Source organism: Rhyacophila brunnea, unplaced genomic scaffold (assembly GCF_057557595.1).
Source record: "Rhyacophila brunnea isolate RB1 unplaced genomic scaffold, BYU_Rbru_1.0 scaffold_20, whole genome shotgun sequence".
In the NCBI taxonomy this organism is placed as follows: Eukaryota; Metazoa; Arthropoda; class Insecta; order Trichoptera; family Rhyacophilidae; genus Rhyacophila; species Rhyacophila brunnea.
The window spans coordinates 32,464,952-32,479,915 of NW_028232860.1; the positions used below are offsets into that span (position 1 = coordinate 32,464,952).

Consider the following 14,964-nt stretch of genomic DNA (forward strand, 5'->3'; position numbering starts at 1 on the left):
CTATGCATGTGAACATTTACGGTATGCAGGTACATAATATTATCTACATTTGAAAAGTTTTAATGGGTAATGCATAGATTATAATGAGGTCTTCTTTATTTTCGTTTTATTAGAATTAATATAATTATATCTCTAGTTTATGTAATTCTTGTGTGCACCAATACTTTATCTGCGTGGTAAATAATATTATTATGTTTGAAGATTAGATCTATTTAATATATCTTATTAGAATGATTTTAATAGCATGGTCACCTTAGTAAGAAGGTCGAATTTGGCGTCGTAGCGGGTTTTTTTATTACAACGTTGCCAGAATGACTTCAATAACAGACACACGTCAGCATTATTGATTAGTCAGCCAGCAGTTTGATTGTAATTTCTAGAAAAGAAATTATGACGGCTTCTCAACTCAACACAGGTGAATCACTTAGGTAAATAATAATATGGCAAATTCCTGGTAAATAATTAATGTACTTAGGTAGGTAGGTACCTACCTATTGTCTACAAACTGTTGGAAATTTATTGTTTCAGAACCATTAGGTACCTACCTAACAATATTATTAATAGCTAGGTACGATAGGAGTTAAGTAGGTACCTATGTACCTATATTAAATCTATAACAATAATAGGTACCTACTTAATTATTCTTAGATATTATGTAGGTATAGGTACGTCTACCTACGTTTACCCACATCTACGAATAGTATTTACCTAATATTATATTGTTTTAGTGTTTTGATACAAATTAGATACCATAGTCATATTATTATTATTGATTATATTTTGCAGGAAAATGATATGCTCATATTGGAAAAGGTACCTACTTATAGATCTCTCTTATAGCCAGAGTTGGACGACACAGTACCTACGAAAGATTGCGTGTATTGGTGAATTTATGAAGAATGCAGTATTCTTTTACAGGCGGTTCCTTTTTTGAATGCGCTGTGTGAGTATTCGGTCGCCTCAACTCTGGTTGTGCGATCCTTAGATTTTTGTTTCCGGCGCAGGGAAACATTGAATATGGGAATATAAGGTATAAATAAGTAAATACTTACGTAAGTGTACCTGATTATGTAAGTAGGTACCTACCCAGTCTTACATGAATATACCATCACTGCCTTCGAGCGGAGAGATACGTTGCAATACCTTTTGACATAATATTTTAATGAAAGTCAATGTAGGTACTTACTGTAGGTAGGTAATGATGAGCTATGAATGATTTATGGTTGTCAAAACGATTTCAACAACAAACGGTAGGTTGAATAACCGAAGATTCACTCAACAGAAAACGAATAAGTAGGTACCAACCTAAGTTCCTATTTTCATCGATTGAGAGACATTGTAGGTAGGTATTCGATATTTCATTATTTTTAAGTGTTTCCGTATACCTATTACCTACCACTACCTATATAATTAAAAGTAAATAGGTAAGTATCTGAGTGTCAGGCTCGAATTATCGAAAAAAGTTAGATGTGTAAATACCTATATAGGTACCTATATTTTATTTTTCAACTACTTATAAATAAGTAGGTACCTACTACCTAGGTAGATAACATAAAAATACCCATTCATTGGCTTATTAAGAAACTACCTACCTAGTATCAGATAATATGTAGAATGGTTAAATTTCCTCTGGCAGTGCAGGCGACTCATTGAAGTGTTGGTTTGTTACTTTCAAATGAACACAGTTGCAAAGTGAGTTCGCCGTGGCCGCAATGCCAGAAGAAATAATTGTCCTTCATCTACCAATCTACCTATTCAGCACAAAACAGAAATATGAAATACATGTGAAGCCAGTCACCATGGACCAAGAATTTGACGCGAGATTTTCTTTATGACTGTCAGGCCATAACAACTAATAAATAATACAAAGCATACGGAATGTCCTCAAATACCTACCTCTTACGTGACAAATTTATAATATTATTTATCTAAGTAGATAGGTACCTAGGTAAGTACCTATATTATGATACAGAAGTACATAGGTACCAATTGAAAATAACATACTTAAGTAAGTAAGTAGGTACTTATTCTTTAACACGTGTTTATGTGTATTTCTCCACACACTAGATAATTAGGTAGGTACTTACCACCTTGTTTCAACCTCATTCAAAAGCCCTTTTTAAATTAGTTTTGTCTTCCGCTTCCGGTCGTTACGGTACATAGGTATCTTTTATGTAGGTACCTACATACCTACCTAAAAATGTCTTAAAAGAAGGTTACCTAGGTACCACCTAATATCTTCAACTCCTCTGAATTAGGTGCATATAAGACCACCGGCATTTTATTGATTGAAAAGATAAAGTGTGGGCGAATATTGTGTCATTGAAATCCAAATTTGAAATGCGGCCAATGCGGAATTGTGGATAACGACCGACGTCATAAATACCTCGTCTGACGTACGTAGGTAGGTTTCGCAGAAAGTTGGCAACGTCGACATTATTGGGCGCATCTTTCTTTTGCCTGAATCGCACTTACTTACTTATTATTATTACTTACAATAATATTACAATATCATCGGTAGGTAGGTAGTCAAATCGAATAGAAACCAGATTACCTGCAAGGAGGTTCTCAGAACCGTTTTGGAAAATAACAGCTGCTTCCTGCAACGGTTTAAAAATAAAAATGACAATACAATGCTGCGTTTACAACAAGTTTGTACCTAACGGAAATCTGGACAAAGGCGTGCTTTAAAAAATATTAGATACGTAGTTATTATAAGATAAAATTTATAATAGTAACAGTACCTACGCCTATTATAGTCACTCTAAAATCTTTTGGATAACACACGAATTCTTATTTAAACGTCGCTTTGTTGATTTTTTAACATTTATATTTCGTTTTATGTAGGCACCTACCTACCTATTTACCTAGAAGTCTGTATTCTATTAACTGGCGTACACGTCACACGGAAAGCATTGTGCCATCGCGTTCAACTGTAGCAAGTTTTCAATGGGAGGGAACGGGATGGATGCTGAATCGGGGGGGGGGGGGGGAACCGGCACGCCAGCTTATAGAAGACAGACAAAAAAATGAAATTTCTTCTATTGGAGCTGAGCATAGTCATTGACATAATTAGAGATAAGTACTTACCACCGCCATCTTTAGATTAATAAAGCCTGAGCATAACTTTTTGCACAAGCAACAAGTGGTCCACTTTTCAGCTGTCAAAATCAGATCCCAGATTGCTTGACATATTGATTCGCCCTTTCTCGTTTCAAATTGAATTAAGTATAAAAAATTCTCAAATCAAATATATTAATTATCAGTGTTATTAATAAATAATATACATTCCTGTTATTCATCAGCTGTCAAAGTCAAACTAGTCCTTCACACAAAAACCGGTGGTAATATCGATTTCCAAAAAATGTGTAGCATTGATCTACAGTGGCGCACTCAGGATTTAATATTGGGGGGTAGGGGGGCTAAGGAAATATAAATTAGTCCCATAGGCTCTTTTTATTCTGCATATAATTATTTTTACATATTTTCACAATACACTGCGGTATATTTTTACAGTTTCTCCTACTTTTGATTAAATTGGAGGCATAGTGGCGGTAACCGTTGAGCGTGTCATCAGCGACTGGCGGATTGGAAGTGACTAACAGCGACCATGCTGCACATGTGCGCCTAGTATGCTAAAACATTACTCACATAATATCGGCTGTGCTACCCGCTTGGTATAGCGAACTACAATATTTATGCCGAATTCCACTGAAAAAAATGTTCTTTTGATTTACACCGCCACCGACTGTAGTGGGTGTAGTCGTTCTTTAGGCGACTTTTTTTTTACTATTATAGCTAATTTATGATGTGTGTTTATCTCACTTATCTGGTGAACCCGACAAGCCAAAAAACCACCCTCATTGTGTATGTTCGATGCTGTGTCGAAAGTGTTGGAATGAATTCACCAATTAATTTGTTTTTGGATTTGATTGAACTTAAAGACGTAACGGCAAAAGGAATATTTGAATCATTACTCCAATCTCTTGATTTATATGGGATGACAGAAGAATATTTAAAAAAAATATTTAGTTTCGGTTGCATGCGACGGCGGTGCTGTGATGTTAGGTTCTAAAAATGGAGTGAAAAAATTGCTGACAGAAAAAATTTCCTTCAATTATAGTTTGGCATTGTACTAATCACAGATTAGAATTATCATTAAGTGATGTTGTAAAGAAAATTTCAGGAATCAATAGATTCAAATTATTTATTGATAAACTTTATGTTTTATACCACGCGTCGCCTAAAAATAATAGAGAGTTGCATTTATGTGCAGAATCACTAGGCGTTGAGGTACTGAAAATCGGAAGAGTTTTAAGTACCCGATGGGTGGCATCTAGTTTTCGTTCAGTTTCGGCTGTGTGGAATAATTATGAATCCGTTATGCGTCATTTTGAAGAAGCGATGAATGACCCTACAAGAGATAAAAATGACAAGTGTACTTAGAGTGGCTTAAAGAAGAAAATAACATCAACAGCATTTTTATTGGATCTAGCATTGATGTGCGACGCTCTCCAAGAATTGTCGGAACTTAGTTTGGACCTACAAAATCGCAATGTGAACCTTTACATTGCAAATCGAAAAATAAATGAACTCGTTCAAGTTTTTGAAGAAAGAAAACAGAATTTTGGACCCTATTATAAATGTGCTGCAGCTGCTATAAGCAATCTGCATTTTCGTGGAGTTTTACTTCACGAAAAAGTTTCTAAAAATGATCCTCCTATTGATCCGAAAATATTTTATTCCACGTTGAAAACGTCAATTGAAAAAAGGCTGCTAGATAATAAAGATGTTGAGTTTGCACTTTGGGCTCGCGTACTTGACTAAAAATATTGGCCTGAAGACATTGATAATCGGTTGACATTTGGAGAGATGGAAATTAGAAACATTTCGATCAGGCTACAACTAGATGAACGAGAAATGATTCGTGGATTTCGCGAATACATTCTCGAAAAGACATATTCTGAAAAACTCTTGCGTTTGGTATATGCTCTGAATTCTATTCCCATTTCTTCAAGTGAATGTGAACGGGGGTTTTCGCAAATGAATCTTATTATTACCCCAACAAGAGCTTCGTTAAACACTAAAACAGTTTCGGCACTCTTGTTCATCAAACTCGTGGGACCACCCTTGACACTTTTCGATCCTTCAAAATATGTTGATAGGTGGTTACTTAAAGGAAGACATTCGGCCTTGGACTCTAACACTAAGAAAAGGAATCGAGATGATGTATCAGACGAGAATTGGAAAAAAACTTTGGAAATCACTCTAAACTTTTATTCAAGTTCATAAATAAATACATTACATATTATGTATTTACAATTATATTTTAAATTTAGTCTTATTTGTACAATATATTTCAAAATATAATGTAGGTATGTATTTTATTGTTTCTGTAGCTTTGTTTTGACTAAAATAAAAAATTATCGTAAAAATCAACCTTTTTTTGTTCGCTTCGTGGCATAGCTCCTTTAAATTTCATTTAAGTGACATTTGAATATAATTTTATTTAGTAAAAAGCTTGACATGAAGTGAGTTCCGGCACCTTTTTTAAAAAAAAAAAAGCCCTGATAATATTCAAAATAAACAAATCTTCAACACGTATGTAAGTATTTAAGTTAATGTTAATTTTCTCCCCACTCGAGAGTCGAAATTTCTTACAACCACACACAAACTAAAGGTTAACGTAAGTAAGTATTTACTTTCCATTATTTTTGCGTTCCCTGGACTTTATCAGTGATATTGAGCAATTCAAAGAAAACTTAGCAACGAAATTTATTCACCTTATCATTTATGAGGTCAAGTCTTTTGTTTATCAATTTTGCCCGCTGTATTTATTTTTAAGATAGGTACCTACCTACCTATCTCAATGTTATTTATTAATTACAGTTTTTTTTGTCTTTGCGTTACTGCACTGGGTTTGGGTATTCTGACAGCCCATACACATAGCAGGAGGTGAAAGCGACAATTGGAAGCTGAAACGCCTGAAACCAATGACATTAATATGGACGAAGCATCTGGAAAAAAAATGACACTCTGTTAATAATCTATCTATCTAACTAATCACATAATCTGTTCTAACGCCATTACAATAAAGGTGATATTGCTATAAATTCCCGAAACTTTTTGTCGGGTCTGCCGAATGGTTCGGTTCGAACAGGTTCGTTCAAACGAACATTGATACTAGAAACACTGTTCTAACGCCGTTACAATAAAGGTGATATTGCTATAAATTCCCGATGCGTGATATCGCATAATGGATATTGCGTGACGTCTACCTATGCACGTGCAAATGTCACTATGGGCGAATTTACTGCTAGCTACTGTACTGAGTGCGTCGTCCATTCATAATGTCATTGCCTGAAACGATGAAATGTCGTCCAGTGTTCCCAACCTTGTTTCTGCCAAGCCCCACTTCAACGCTTCAAAAATCTCCATGCCCAATATTATAATAGGCAATACTATGTTTTATTTGACTTTCGTAAGTAAATGGTATGTATAATATTACGTTATATGTAGGTACAACTCGGAAGAAAATAAAGTGCGATTTCTGTGCTATGCTTCGTATGCTTCAAATGATTTTCAAGATGACCTTTTTGCCCCTCAAAACATTCAAACCCCGCGCCAAACCGCTTAATCTCTTTGGTCACCACCAAAGAGATTGGACCCCTCCATTTTCGTAAAATTTTCAATTTCAATTATTATAGATAGGCACCTATAATATGAGGCACTAAGGCCAAACGGCCTTTTATCTTGGAGCCTGGCCTGCGATTTCCTAACTATCGACTCGTGTGTCACCCGACGACATGACGTAATTCTGACGTAAGCCAATACACGCTCGAGGCAAGCCGCCCAACACACACTGCTCACCATAGATATTATTATGATGAAACACCTATTTGTGTATGGGGACAATGAATAACGCCAGTATTTGACTAGCGTTATATTCTCGAATGCTATTATCACTCCGGTAGTACGTCACAATGATGTCATATGACGTCATGTCGACCGGGCGATTTCAACTCGCAAGTTCTAACATAAGGCCCCGGTCATCTGTAGTGCTCGCGTTCTTCCGCTCTTCGTCGTGGGTCTGAAGGGAAAAAAAGATAAAGAACTGAGAAAGTAGGGGTCAGGTGGGTACTTATACCAATATGTACACCTATACGGTGGTTTCTCTTTCGAATCAACAGAGTGAGCAATGCGGAATACGGTAATAAATGCGGTCACCTTTTCACATTATTATGAAATTATTGTGAAATAAGTTCACCTATACCTGCTATAATACATTAAACTTTATTATATAATAAGGGTTAAGTTGGACTGCAGAGGTAGTACCTTTGTTCTGAGTAAACCAGACACTGGTCCTCGCTGTCCAGTGGATGCGTAATATAGATCTAAAACAGATCATTAGCCTCTCCCTTACCGAGACCGTCTGTGCGTGGTGCCAGCACCACATCCTCCTAGAGGTGACCCTGGTATCGCAGAACACAGCGGATCTAGACTGGGAAGTCAATAAATATCCCTGGTATTGAGCAGCAGCAATTACCAGTACTGATGTAAGGTGGAGAGGATGGACTTCGGTACATCTTACATTTAGATAACCGAAGGCATGGTCGCAACGGCTTTAATGGCTTTGACACTGCGATGTGTAAAGCAACGGGAAACTACCACGTTAACTATATCCCTAGTAATCATCATGGCTGGAAAATCAAATTGCATGGCCCTCAGTCCCCGGCAGGCCTTAAATGGTCAGAGGGTGCTAAGAATCCCCGGGCCGGCTATGAAGATTGAGACCTGGAATGAGCGATCTATGTTTAAAAGTGGAAAATTGCTAAACGTTATTATGGAAATGAATCGGTTAAAATTAGACATCCTTGGTATCAGCGAAGTGAAGTGGAAAGGAAACGGCAGATTTAAAACTGACAACGGCACCATGTATTGCTCGGGAAATGATGATAACCACCATCGAAATGGAGTGGGTATCATAGTGACCGATAAAATTAACAGATCGGTCAATAGTTTTGTTTCCTACTCTGACAGAGTAATGCTATTACAACTCAAATCATGGATGGGTAATGTTGATGTAATACAGGTGTGCGCTCCAACTGCCGACAAAGATGATGATGTTATAGAAGAATTCTATCAACAGATAAATGAAATTCTAAAATCGACGAAAGATAATGAAGTTACCTTGATTATAGGAGATTTCAACGCAAAGATTGGTAAAGGTAAAAGTAGAGAGTTAGTACCTAGGAGAATTTGGTCTAGGACAAAGAAATGATCGAGGAGAAAGATTACTACAATTTTGCCAGGAACAGAGTATGGTTGTTTGTAACACATTATTCAAACTTCCAGCAAGGCGATTGTATACATGGAAATCCCCACAAGATGATGGCAATAACATTGTAAGAAATCAAATAGACTATATATTAATTCGCAATCGTTACAGAAATAGCGTAACATCTACTAAAACTTATCCAGGTACTGACATCTCATCTGACCACAATCCTGTTGTAGCTACAGTAAAAATTAGATTAAAAAGATTACTGAGGGAACCACGCGCAACCCAACGTGTTGACATTAATCAACTGAAGGATCCCGAAGTCAAACAACAAGTAAAAAGTGCACTGAACACAGAAATAGAACAAATAAAAACTTCAGTCATTACATTCTCTGACATAACAGACAGATATAAGTGGGACAGGATAAAATATGTGTTCTCCTCCATATCTAATAATCAATTAGAATATAAAAGAACAGCTAAGAAGCAAAAATGGATGACAGATGAGATTCTGTCTTTAATGGACGAAAGAAGAAAATGGAAAAATAAAAATGAAACTCTATAAGGAGAATTCATAATACCATAAAAAGTAAAATTCGTACAGCTAAAGAAGAATGGATGTCCGACCAATGCAAAGAAATTGAAAATCTCCAACGAAAATACGATTCCTTTAATATGCACAAGAAGATAAAGGAAACATTGGGAATTACGAAAGGAACCTCATCAACTATCTTGAAAGACGAAGATGGGCGTATTTAATGAGTGTGAACAAGCCCCATGCATAAATAGGGCAGAAATAATAAACGCAATAGGTACGAAATTCTAAAAATGGTAAAGCTGTCGGCCCTGATAATATTTACAACGAAATGATAAAATTATTAGAAGAAGTACAATTAGAATTTCTCGTTGATTTGTTTAATAAAATTTACGAAACGGGCATAATTCCCGATGATTGGTTGAAATCGACATTCATCACTCTACCAAAAAAGGCGAATGCAAAGGAGTGTAGCGAGTTTAGAACAATAAGTTTGATGAGCCACATGTTAAAAGTTTTATTAAAAATCATCCATAATAGGATTTTTCGAAAATGCGAAAAAGACATGGATGACACACATTTTGGCTTCAGAAGTGGTTTGAGCACTCGCGAAGCACTTTTCAGCTTGAATGTTCTAGTGCAAAGATGTCTAGATGTTAATGTTGATGTTTATATGTGTTTCATCGATTACGAGAAAGCATTCGATACTGTTAGTAGGCATCCTAAACTTCTCTAACTCATAAGCCAGCGCTCCATTGGCGAGCCAAAAGTCCGAGGACAATAAATCGTCTGATTTGTCTATGCTCTGCTACTGATTAACGAATGAATAAAAAATTCGAGCTGTCAAAAGTCAAAAGTTGCGATTATCGTAATGTCTTCCGATAATCCTGCAATTTTGTGTTATTTATAATATGTAGACTTGCATAAAATAATATAGCTGTGAAAACAACACAAGTTTTACATTTGATTTTATGAATTTCATAAATATAAGTAAAAAAATAATTGATAAAGCACTCATTTTCTAATGTGTAAATTGTTAATTTTGTTAAATTAATCAATGAAAATGTTTATAACAATTACCTAGATTTTTTTTCGATCCAAATTATCGCATTGCATAGAGATCGACGGACGAATTCTGGCAACTCGGAGAGTAAAATATCAAACATGTTTGAAATCCAACGAGCCTGGTCTGCGGATTAAAAAGTCCGCAGATCTGGGGTGCTCCACGCGAAAAAAAAGTCCGAAGACTGTAAACCGTCTGACTTGCGTGCCAATGGAGCGCCGGCATTACAGGAGAAAGGCATCGATGCAAGAGACATTCAACTGATAGCTAACTTATATTGGAATCAAACAGCGAATATTAAGATTGAAAACGAAATCAGTGGAGAAGTAAAAATTCGTCGCGGTGTAAGACAGGGGTGTATATTGTCACCTTTGCTATTTAACATGTACTCGGAAGCTATTTTCAAGGAAGCCTTACAAGGTGAATCGGTGGGTATTTTGGTTAATGGCAAACATATTAACAATATACGATATGCCGATGATACTGTGCTGATTGCTGATAGCTTAAAGAGTTTACATCAACTGGTAGAAAAGGTTAAAGAGGTCAGTAATTCTTATGGTTTAAAAATGAACCTCAAGAAAACAAAACTATTACTAGTATCAAAAACAGCGACACCAGACACCAACACAAATTTTGTCATTAATAGCGAACCAATCGAACGTGTGACCCATTATAAATATTTAGGTACATGGGTCAATGAGAAATGGGATTAGTCTCAGGAAATAAACTAGAATTGAGATCGCAAGGAGCGCTTTTCTCAAAATGAGACGCCTCCTTAGCAATCGAGATCTTAACCTAGGTCTGAGACTGCGTATGTTACGTTGTTATGTGCTCTCAATTCTTTTCTATGGTATGGAAGTATGGACGCTAAACCAAGAGATGCCACGGAGACTTGAAGCTTTCGAGATGTGGCTGTATAGACGCACCTCAAAATTCCTTGGACTGATCGAGTGACAAATGTTGAAGTTCTCAATCGAATGGGGAAGGACCGAGAAGTTCTACGTAGTATCAAAACCAGGAAACTACAATACCTACCTCGGCCACATTATGAGAGGACAAAAATACAGCATTCCCCAACTTTTCATTCAAGGAAAAATCAATGGGAAGCGTAGCAGAGGACGGCGCCGCATTTCGTGGTTTAGGGATGTGTGTAATTTTCTTTTGCAAGATTCTCTACCTATATTGTGTTAACAGCTCTCTCCGATAGATTTTTCATACCTGTATTATTTAATTTATATTGAACCTTCTCTCTTTCATATTGCATTTTTTCTCCTCTGATTGATCCCGTTGACCCAAATAAAATAAAATAAGAATAAATGATAATTAGTTTTAGATTACTGTGCAGATTATAATTTAATATTAAAAACACAATTATTATGTTGCATTTAAAAAATATATTATGTCAAATCTATAGTTATATTTTCCCATCAGAAACCAATATTTTTTTCATTATATATTAGTCTATGGTGATAATCATAGAGCATCGACTATAATATATTTTAATGGTAACATTGCAATCTGTTATGTCAAATTGTCGGGAGTCGAGAGAACCAAAATAACAAATTGTCAATTAATTTTGGAATACATATTATTGGTGCCGCAAGCAAAAAATGTGCAAGGGATTGACTAACTTTGTGAATATTATTGTGCGTTGAAAGAACAAGGAAGCAACAATCATGGCTGCCCGTCGAGAAAGAAGGCACAATGCCGGTAATCGCATGAGCAAACTTATCAACGAAGAGGAGGAAGATGATTTTTACAAAACAACCTACGGCGGCTTCGAAGAGGCCGAGGAAGACAAGGAATATGTCCAAGGCTTTGAAGGGGCGGATGAGGTGGATTCGGACTTCAGCATCGACGAAAATGATGAACTCGTCTCAGACCACGAAGAAGATGGCAAAGGTAAGAGAAAGCGGACAACGAATACTCGTGCCTACAAAGAACCTGCCAAACCGAAACCCAAAGTGGTCAAAACGGGAACGATAAAAGCTTCTCCTAAAAAGAAACAGAAATTAGACTCGCAACCGTCGTCTTCTTCTTCTTCAGGAAGAAAATCGACGCGAAAATCGACTGCAATGAAATCCGCCGAAACCAGAGAACGAGTTAAAATACGTTCCGAATTGCAAAGAACTAAAACTAAACGATATCTAAGAGAGACCAGGGTACCTACGCAAGAAGAACGACTGGCCGAAGCCGCCGAGACTGAAAAAGAAAATTTAAAAAGCTTAGAAAAATATCAGAGGTTAGAATCGGAAAAAAAAATAACTAGACCGTCTCAGAAAAAATTGATCGGACCGTATATAAGGTATCATTCGTTCTGTATCAATCCGGGAAATATTGAAATTGTAAACGGTAAAGAAAAACCGGAGAAAACCACTATCGAAGACGCGACCGTTAAAATGGATGGAGAGAATAAAAGTGATGTCGATATAAAAACAGAACTGATGGATGTTGATATTAAAGAAAGTTTGGTAGACGATGAAAATCAGTTATCGACGTCAGAAAACGCTAATAAAACTCAAACAATCGTTTCCAGTTTGATTGATGAAACCGATGACAAGTCTGAAGTTAAAATCGATGATGAGTCCAAATTGGATCCTTCCGTTTTAAAAACGGACCCCATTAAAGAAGACACCATAATCTCCGATAAATACGAAAGGACTATTTTAACGTTTACGAATGACGTTCACAACCGAGCGTTTCGTAAGACATTCCCTAGAAGACGTCCTCCGAAGATGGACAAAAGATTATGTGCCGTTACGAAACAGCCCGCTAAATATCTGGATCCTCTCACCGATTTGCCGTACAGTTGTATGGAGGCTTTTAAAATATTGAGAGAAGCATATTATCAGATGTTGGACAAACGAGGGAATACGTCTCGGAGCGATCTGGCAGAATGGCTCACCTGGTACAGAAATAGCAAGAGTCAGCAGTCTTTGGTTTTAGTCAAATAACTTATAGACGTTTCATGTCCGATGATTAATAAAGTATGATATTAATGTGATGTTTAATTTTTCTCAATTTAGAGTTTTCAGTTTAAAGACACTGGGGTTGTATTATTTAGATTATATCAACTCGTCAACCAAGTTCATACTGTTTGTATATTTGGTGTGAGTTTGCCATTTACAAATACCGATTCCCAGAACCACAATAATTCAATTTTCGTGAAAAATGATACTTTTATGTTTTAAGCGTTTTATTGGTTCGTTTTCAACTTAATTTCTTTATTCCATTGTATTATGTTTTCAAAATACATAGAATGAGTTGTTTTTATTTTCATGCTGTCTTCTATCAATGGTTGGTGACCAACTTGCAGTTCACCACCCTATCATGGGCCAGTTGTATCAGATCCCCTGATCTTGAATATTAAGCCACATATGGAGGTTGCGAAGTCAAGAACAAGAGTCATGGTCACGGAAGTTATGGTCGCCATATTAAGTTCACAAACTTAGAATGCGAAAGTGAGTACAGTACAGTACAGTCAATTTATTTTAGTTTATTTTCTTCTTCTTCATCGCCATATCTGCCCCTTAGTTGGAGTTTATGGACACAACGCGGCGCCTCCAAGAATCCCTGTTGCTTGCCAGTCTTCTTGCTTCGTTCCAGGTCAAACGAGCATCCGTAGCTCCACCATATACACTCTATAGATAGTATTTAGAGGCCTTCCAGGACGCCGGAATCCGGTCGGCTTGAATAACAGGCAAGCCAGGTTGAGGTTCTCTTCGGGCATCTGCAGCACGTGGCTGAGCCAGGTTCAACGTCGTCTTAACACTTGCCTTATAACCTATAACGCATACATCACTTGAGTGGCTTCGGATTCAGTATATTAATGATAGATTAATAATTGAGGTGCCGAGGATTGACTTAATATAAGTGCACCGGTGCCCAAGCTTAGAAAATCATATTAAATAATAATATGCGATTGTAAACTCTTCAAAATTGTTTTCAACATTCCGTAAAAGAAGTCTCATTCTCAAATAATGATCCTTTATTATTCCACGAAAATGTTGTGTTGTATGTTTGTGTAGTGTTTAACAGAGGACAATTCAAAGTCATGTTCAAATTATACATTGTGGTTGCTATAAAATAATGACATTTTATACGTCATATCCGTAGGAACTAAAATAAAATAAATTACTGTGTTCACTCCTTATCGGAGCATATCGTAGGTAATATTCTACGAACAGGTATCTCAAAAAACACAACTTTTCAGGAGAGACAAATAACAACTTTATTCTTTCAGTTTTAAATTCAGAAATAAATTTTCTTCTATGAAATATCCATTTAGTATAGTTATACATATTTTCATGAAAAAAATGATATGTTTCTTCAATCTATCGCACTACACTTTCGACCGATCAGTCATATTGTTAAAGATACGAGAATGCGTTGCAACTTTATTGTGAATCATTCCACAACATTACTGCAGGAAACACTTATCTTGACTTACAAGAAAGATCTCCAGTATAATCATCTGTCGGAGCTCAGTATTCTGTGTACTAAGATCTTCTTGTCAACGTGTTAAAACTGTGAACTAATAAGCCACTGATACTTTTATCCGCACTTCGACTGCAACGACTTCCGGTTATCAACGAGTTGTCCACGTGTTAAAACTGTGAACTAACAAACCCCTCCTATTTAGTTAATCGCACTTCGACTCCAGCGACTTGCGGTTATTGCCTAGATCTTCTTGTCGGACAGTACTTACAAACACGTAACTCAAGATACAAGTTTATAATATTTATAAACGTCTTTTATTGTGATAGGATTTTTTTGCATTGCTTAACTATTATGTTATAAAGTATGTTTTGAGATACGTGTTGGTGGAATATGTGCGAATTCAAATTCTGAATTCATTAGATCAAACGAATCAAAACTGACAAAAATTGTGATACAATATACTTTTTGTACAATGGTTAGCCATGTGCCTGTTTGTGATGCTGTATCGTGGGAGTATCTTTGTGTTAAGCCTCCATTTGTTTCAATGTAAACTTTTTAAATGTCAGTGTCAAAAACTCTTGTGTAAGGGTGTATTTGTTTTTGATTTTTATATTATCCTCAGTTTGGCAAAATATGGTTCAGTCT

General features: G+C 36.3%; 1 protein-coding gene across 1 annotated transcript; it reads left to right on the top strand.

The window, feature by feature from the left end:
• Positions 1-11,386: 11,386 nt before the first annotated feature.
• Positions 11,387-13,040, top strand: YL-1 (Vacuolar protein sorting-associated protein YL-1). Its single transcript, XM_085948137.1, has one exon. It carries the CDS (start codon positions 11,556-11,558, stop codon positions 12,831-12,833), a length of 1,278 nt encoding a protein of 425 aa, XP_085804263.1. The 5' UTR covers positions 11,387-11,555; the 3' UTR covers positions 12,834-13,040.
• The last annotated feature ends 1,924 nt before the right edge of the window (positions 13,041-14,964 follow it).

Excerpts from the sequence above, each read along its gene's own strand:
- YL-1 (XM_085948137.1), top strand. The coding sequence starts at position 11,556 with ATGGCTGCCCGTCGAGAAAGAAGGCACAATGCCGGTAATCGCATGAGC.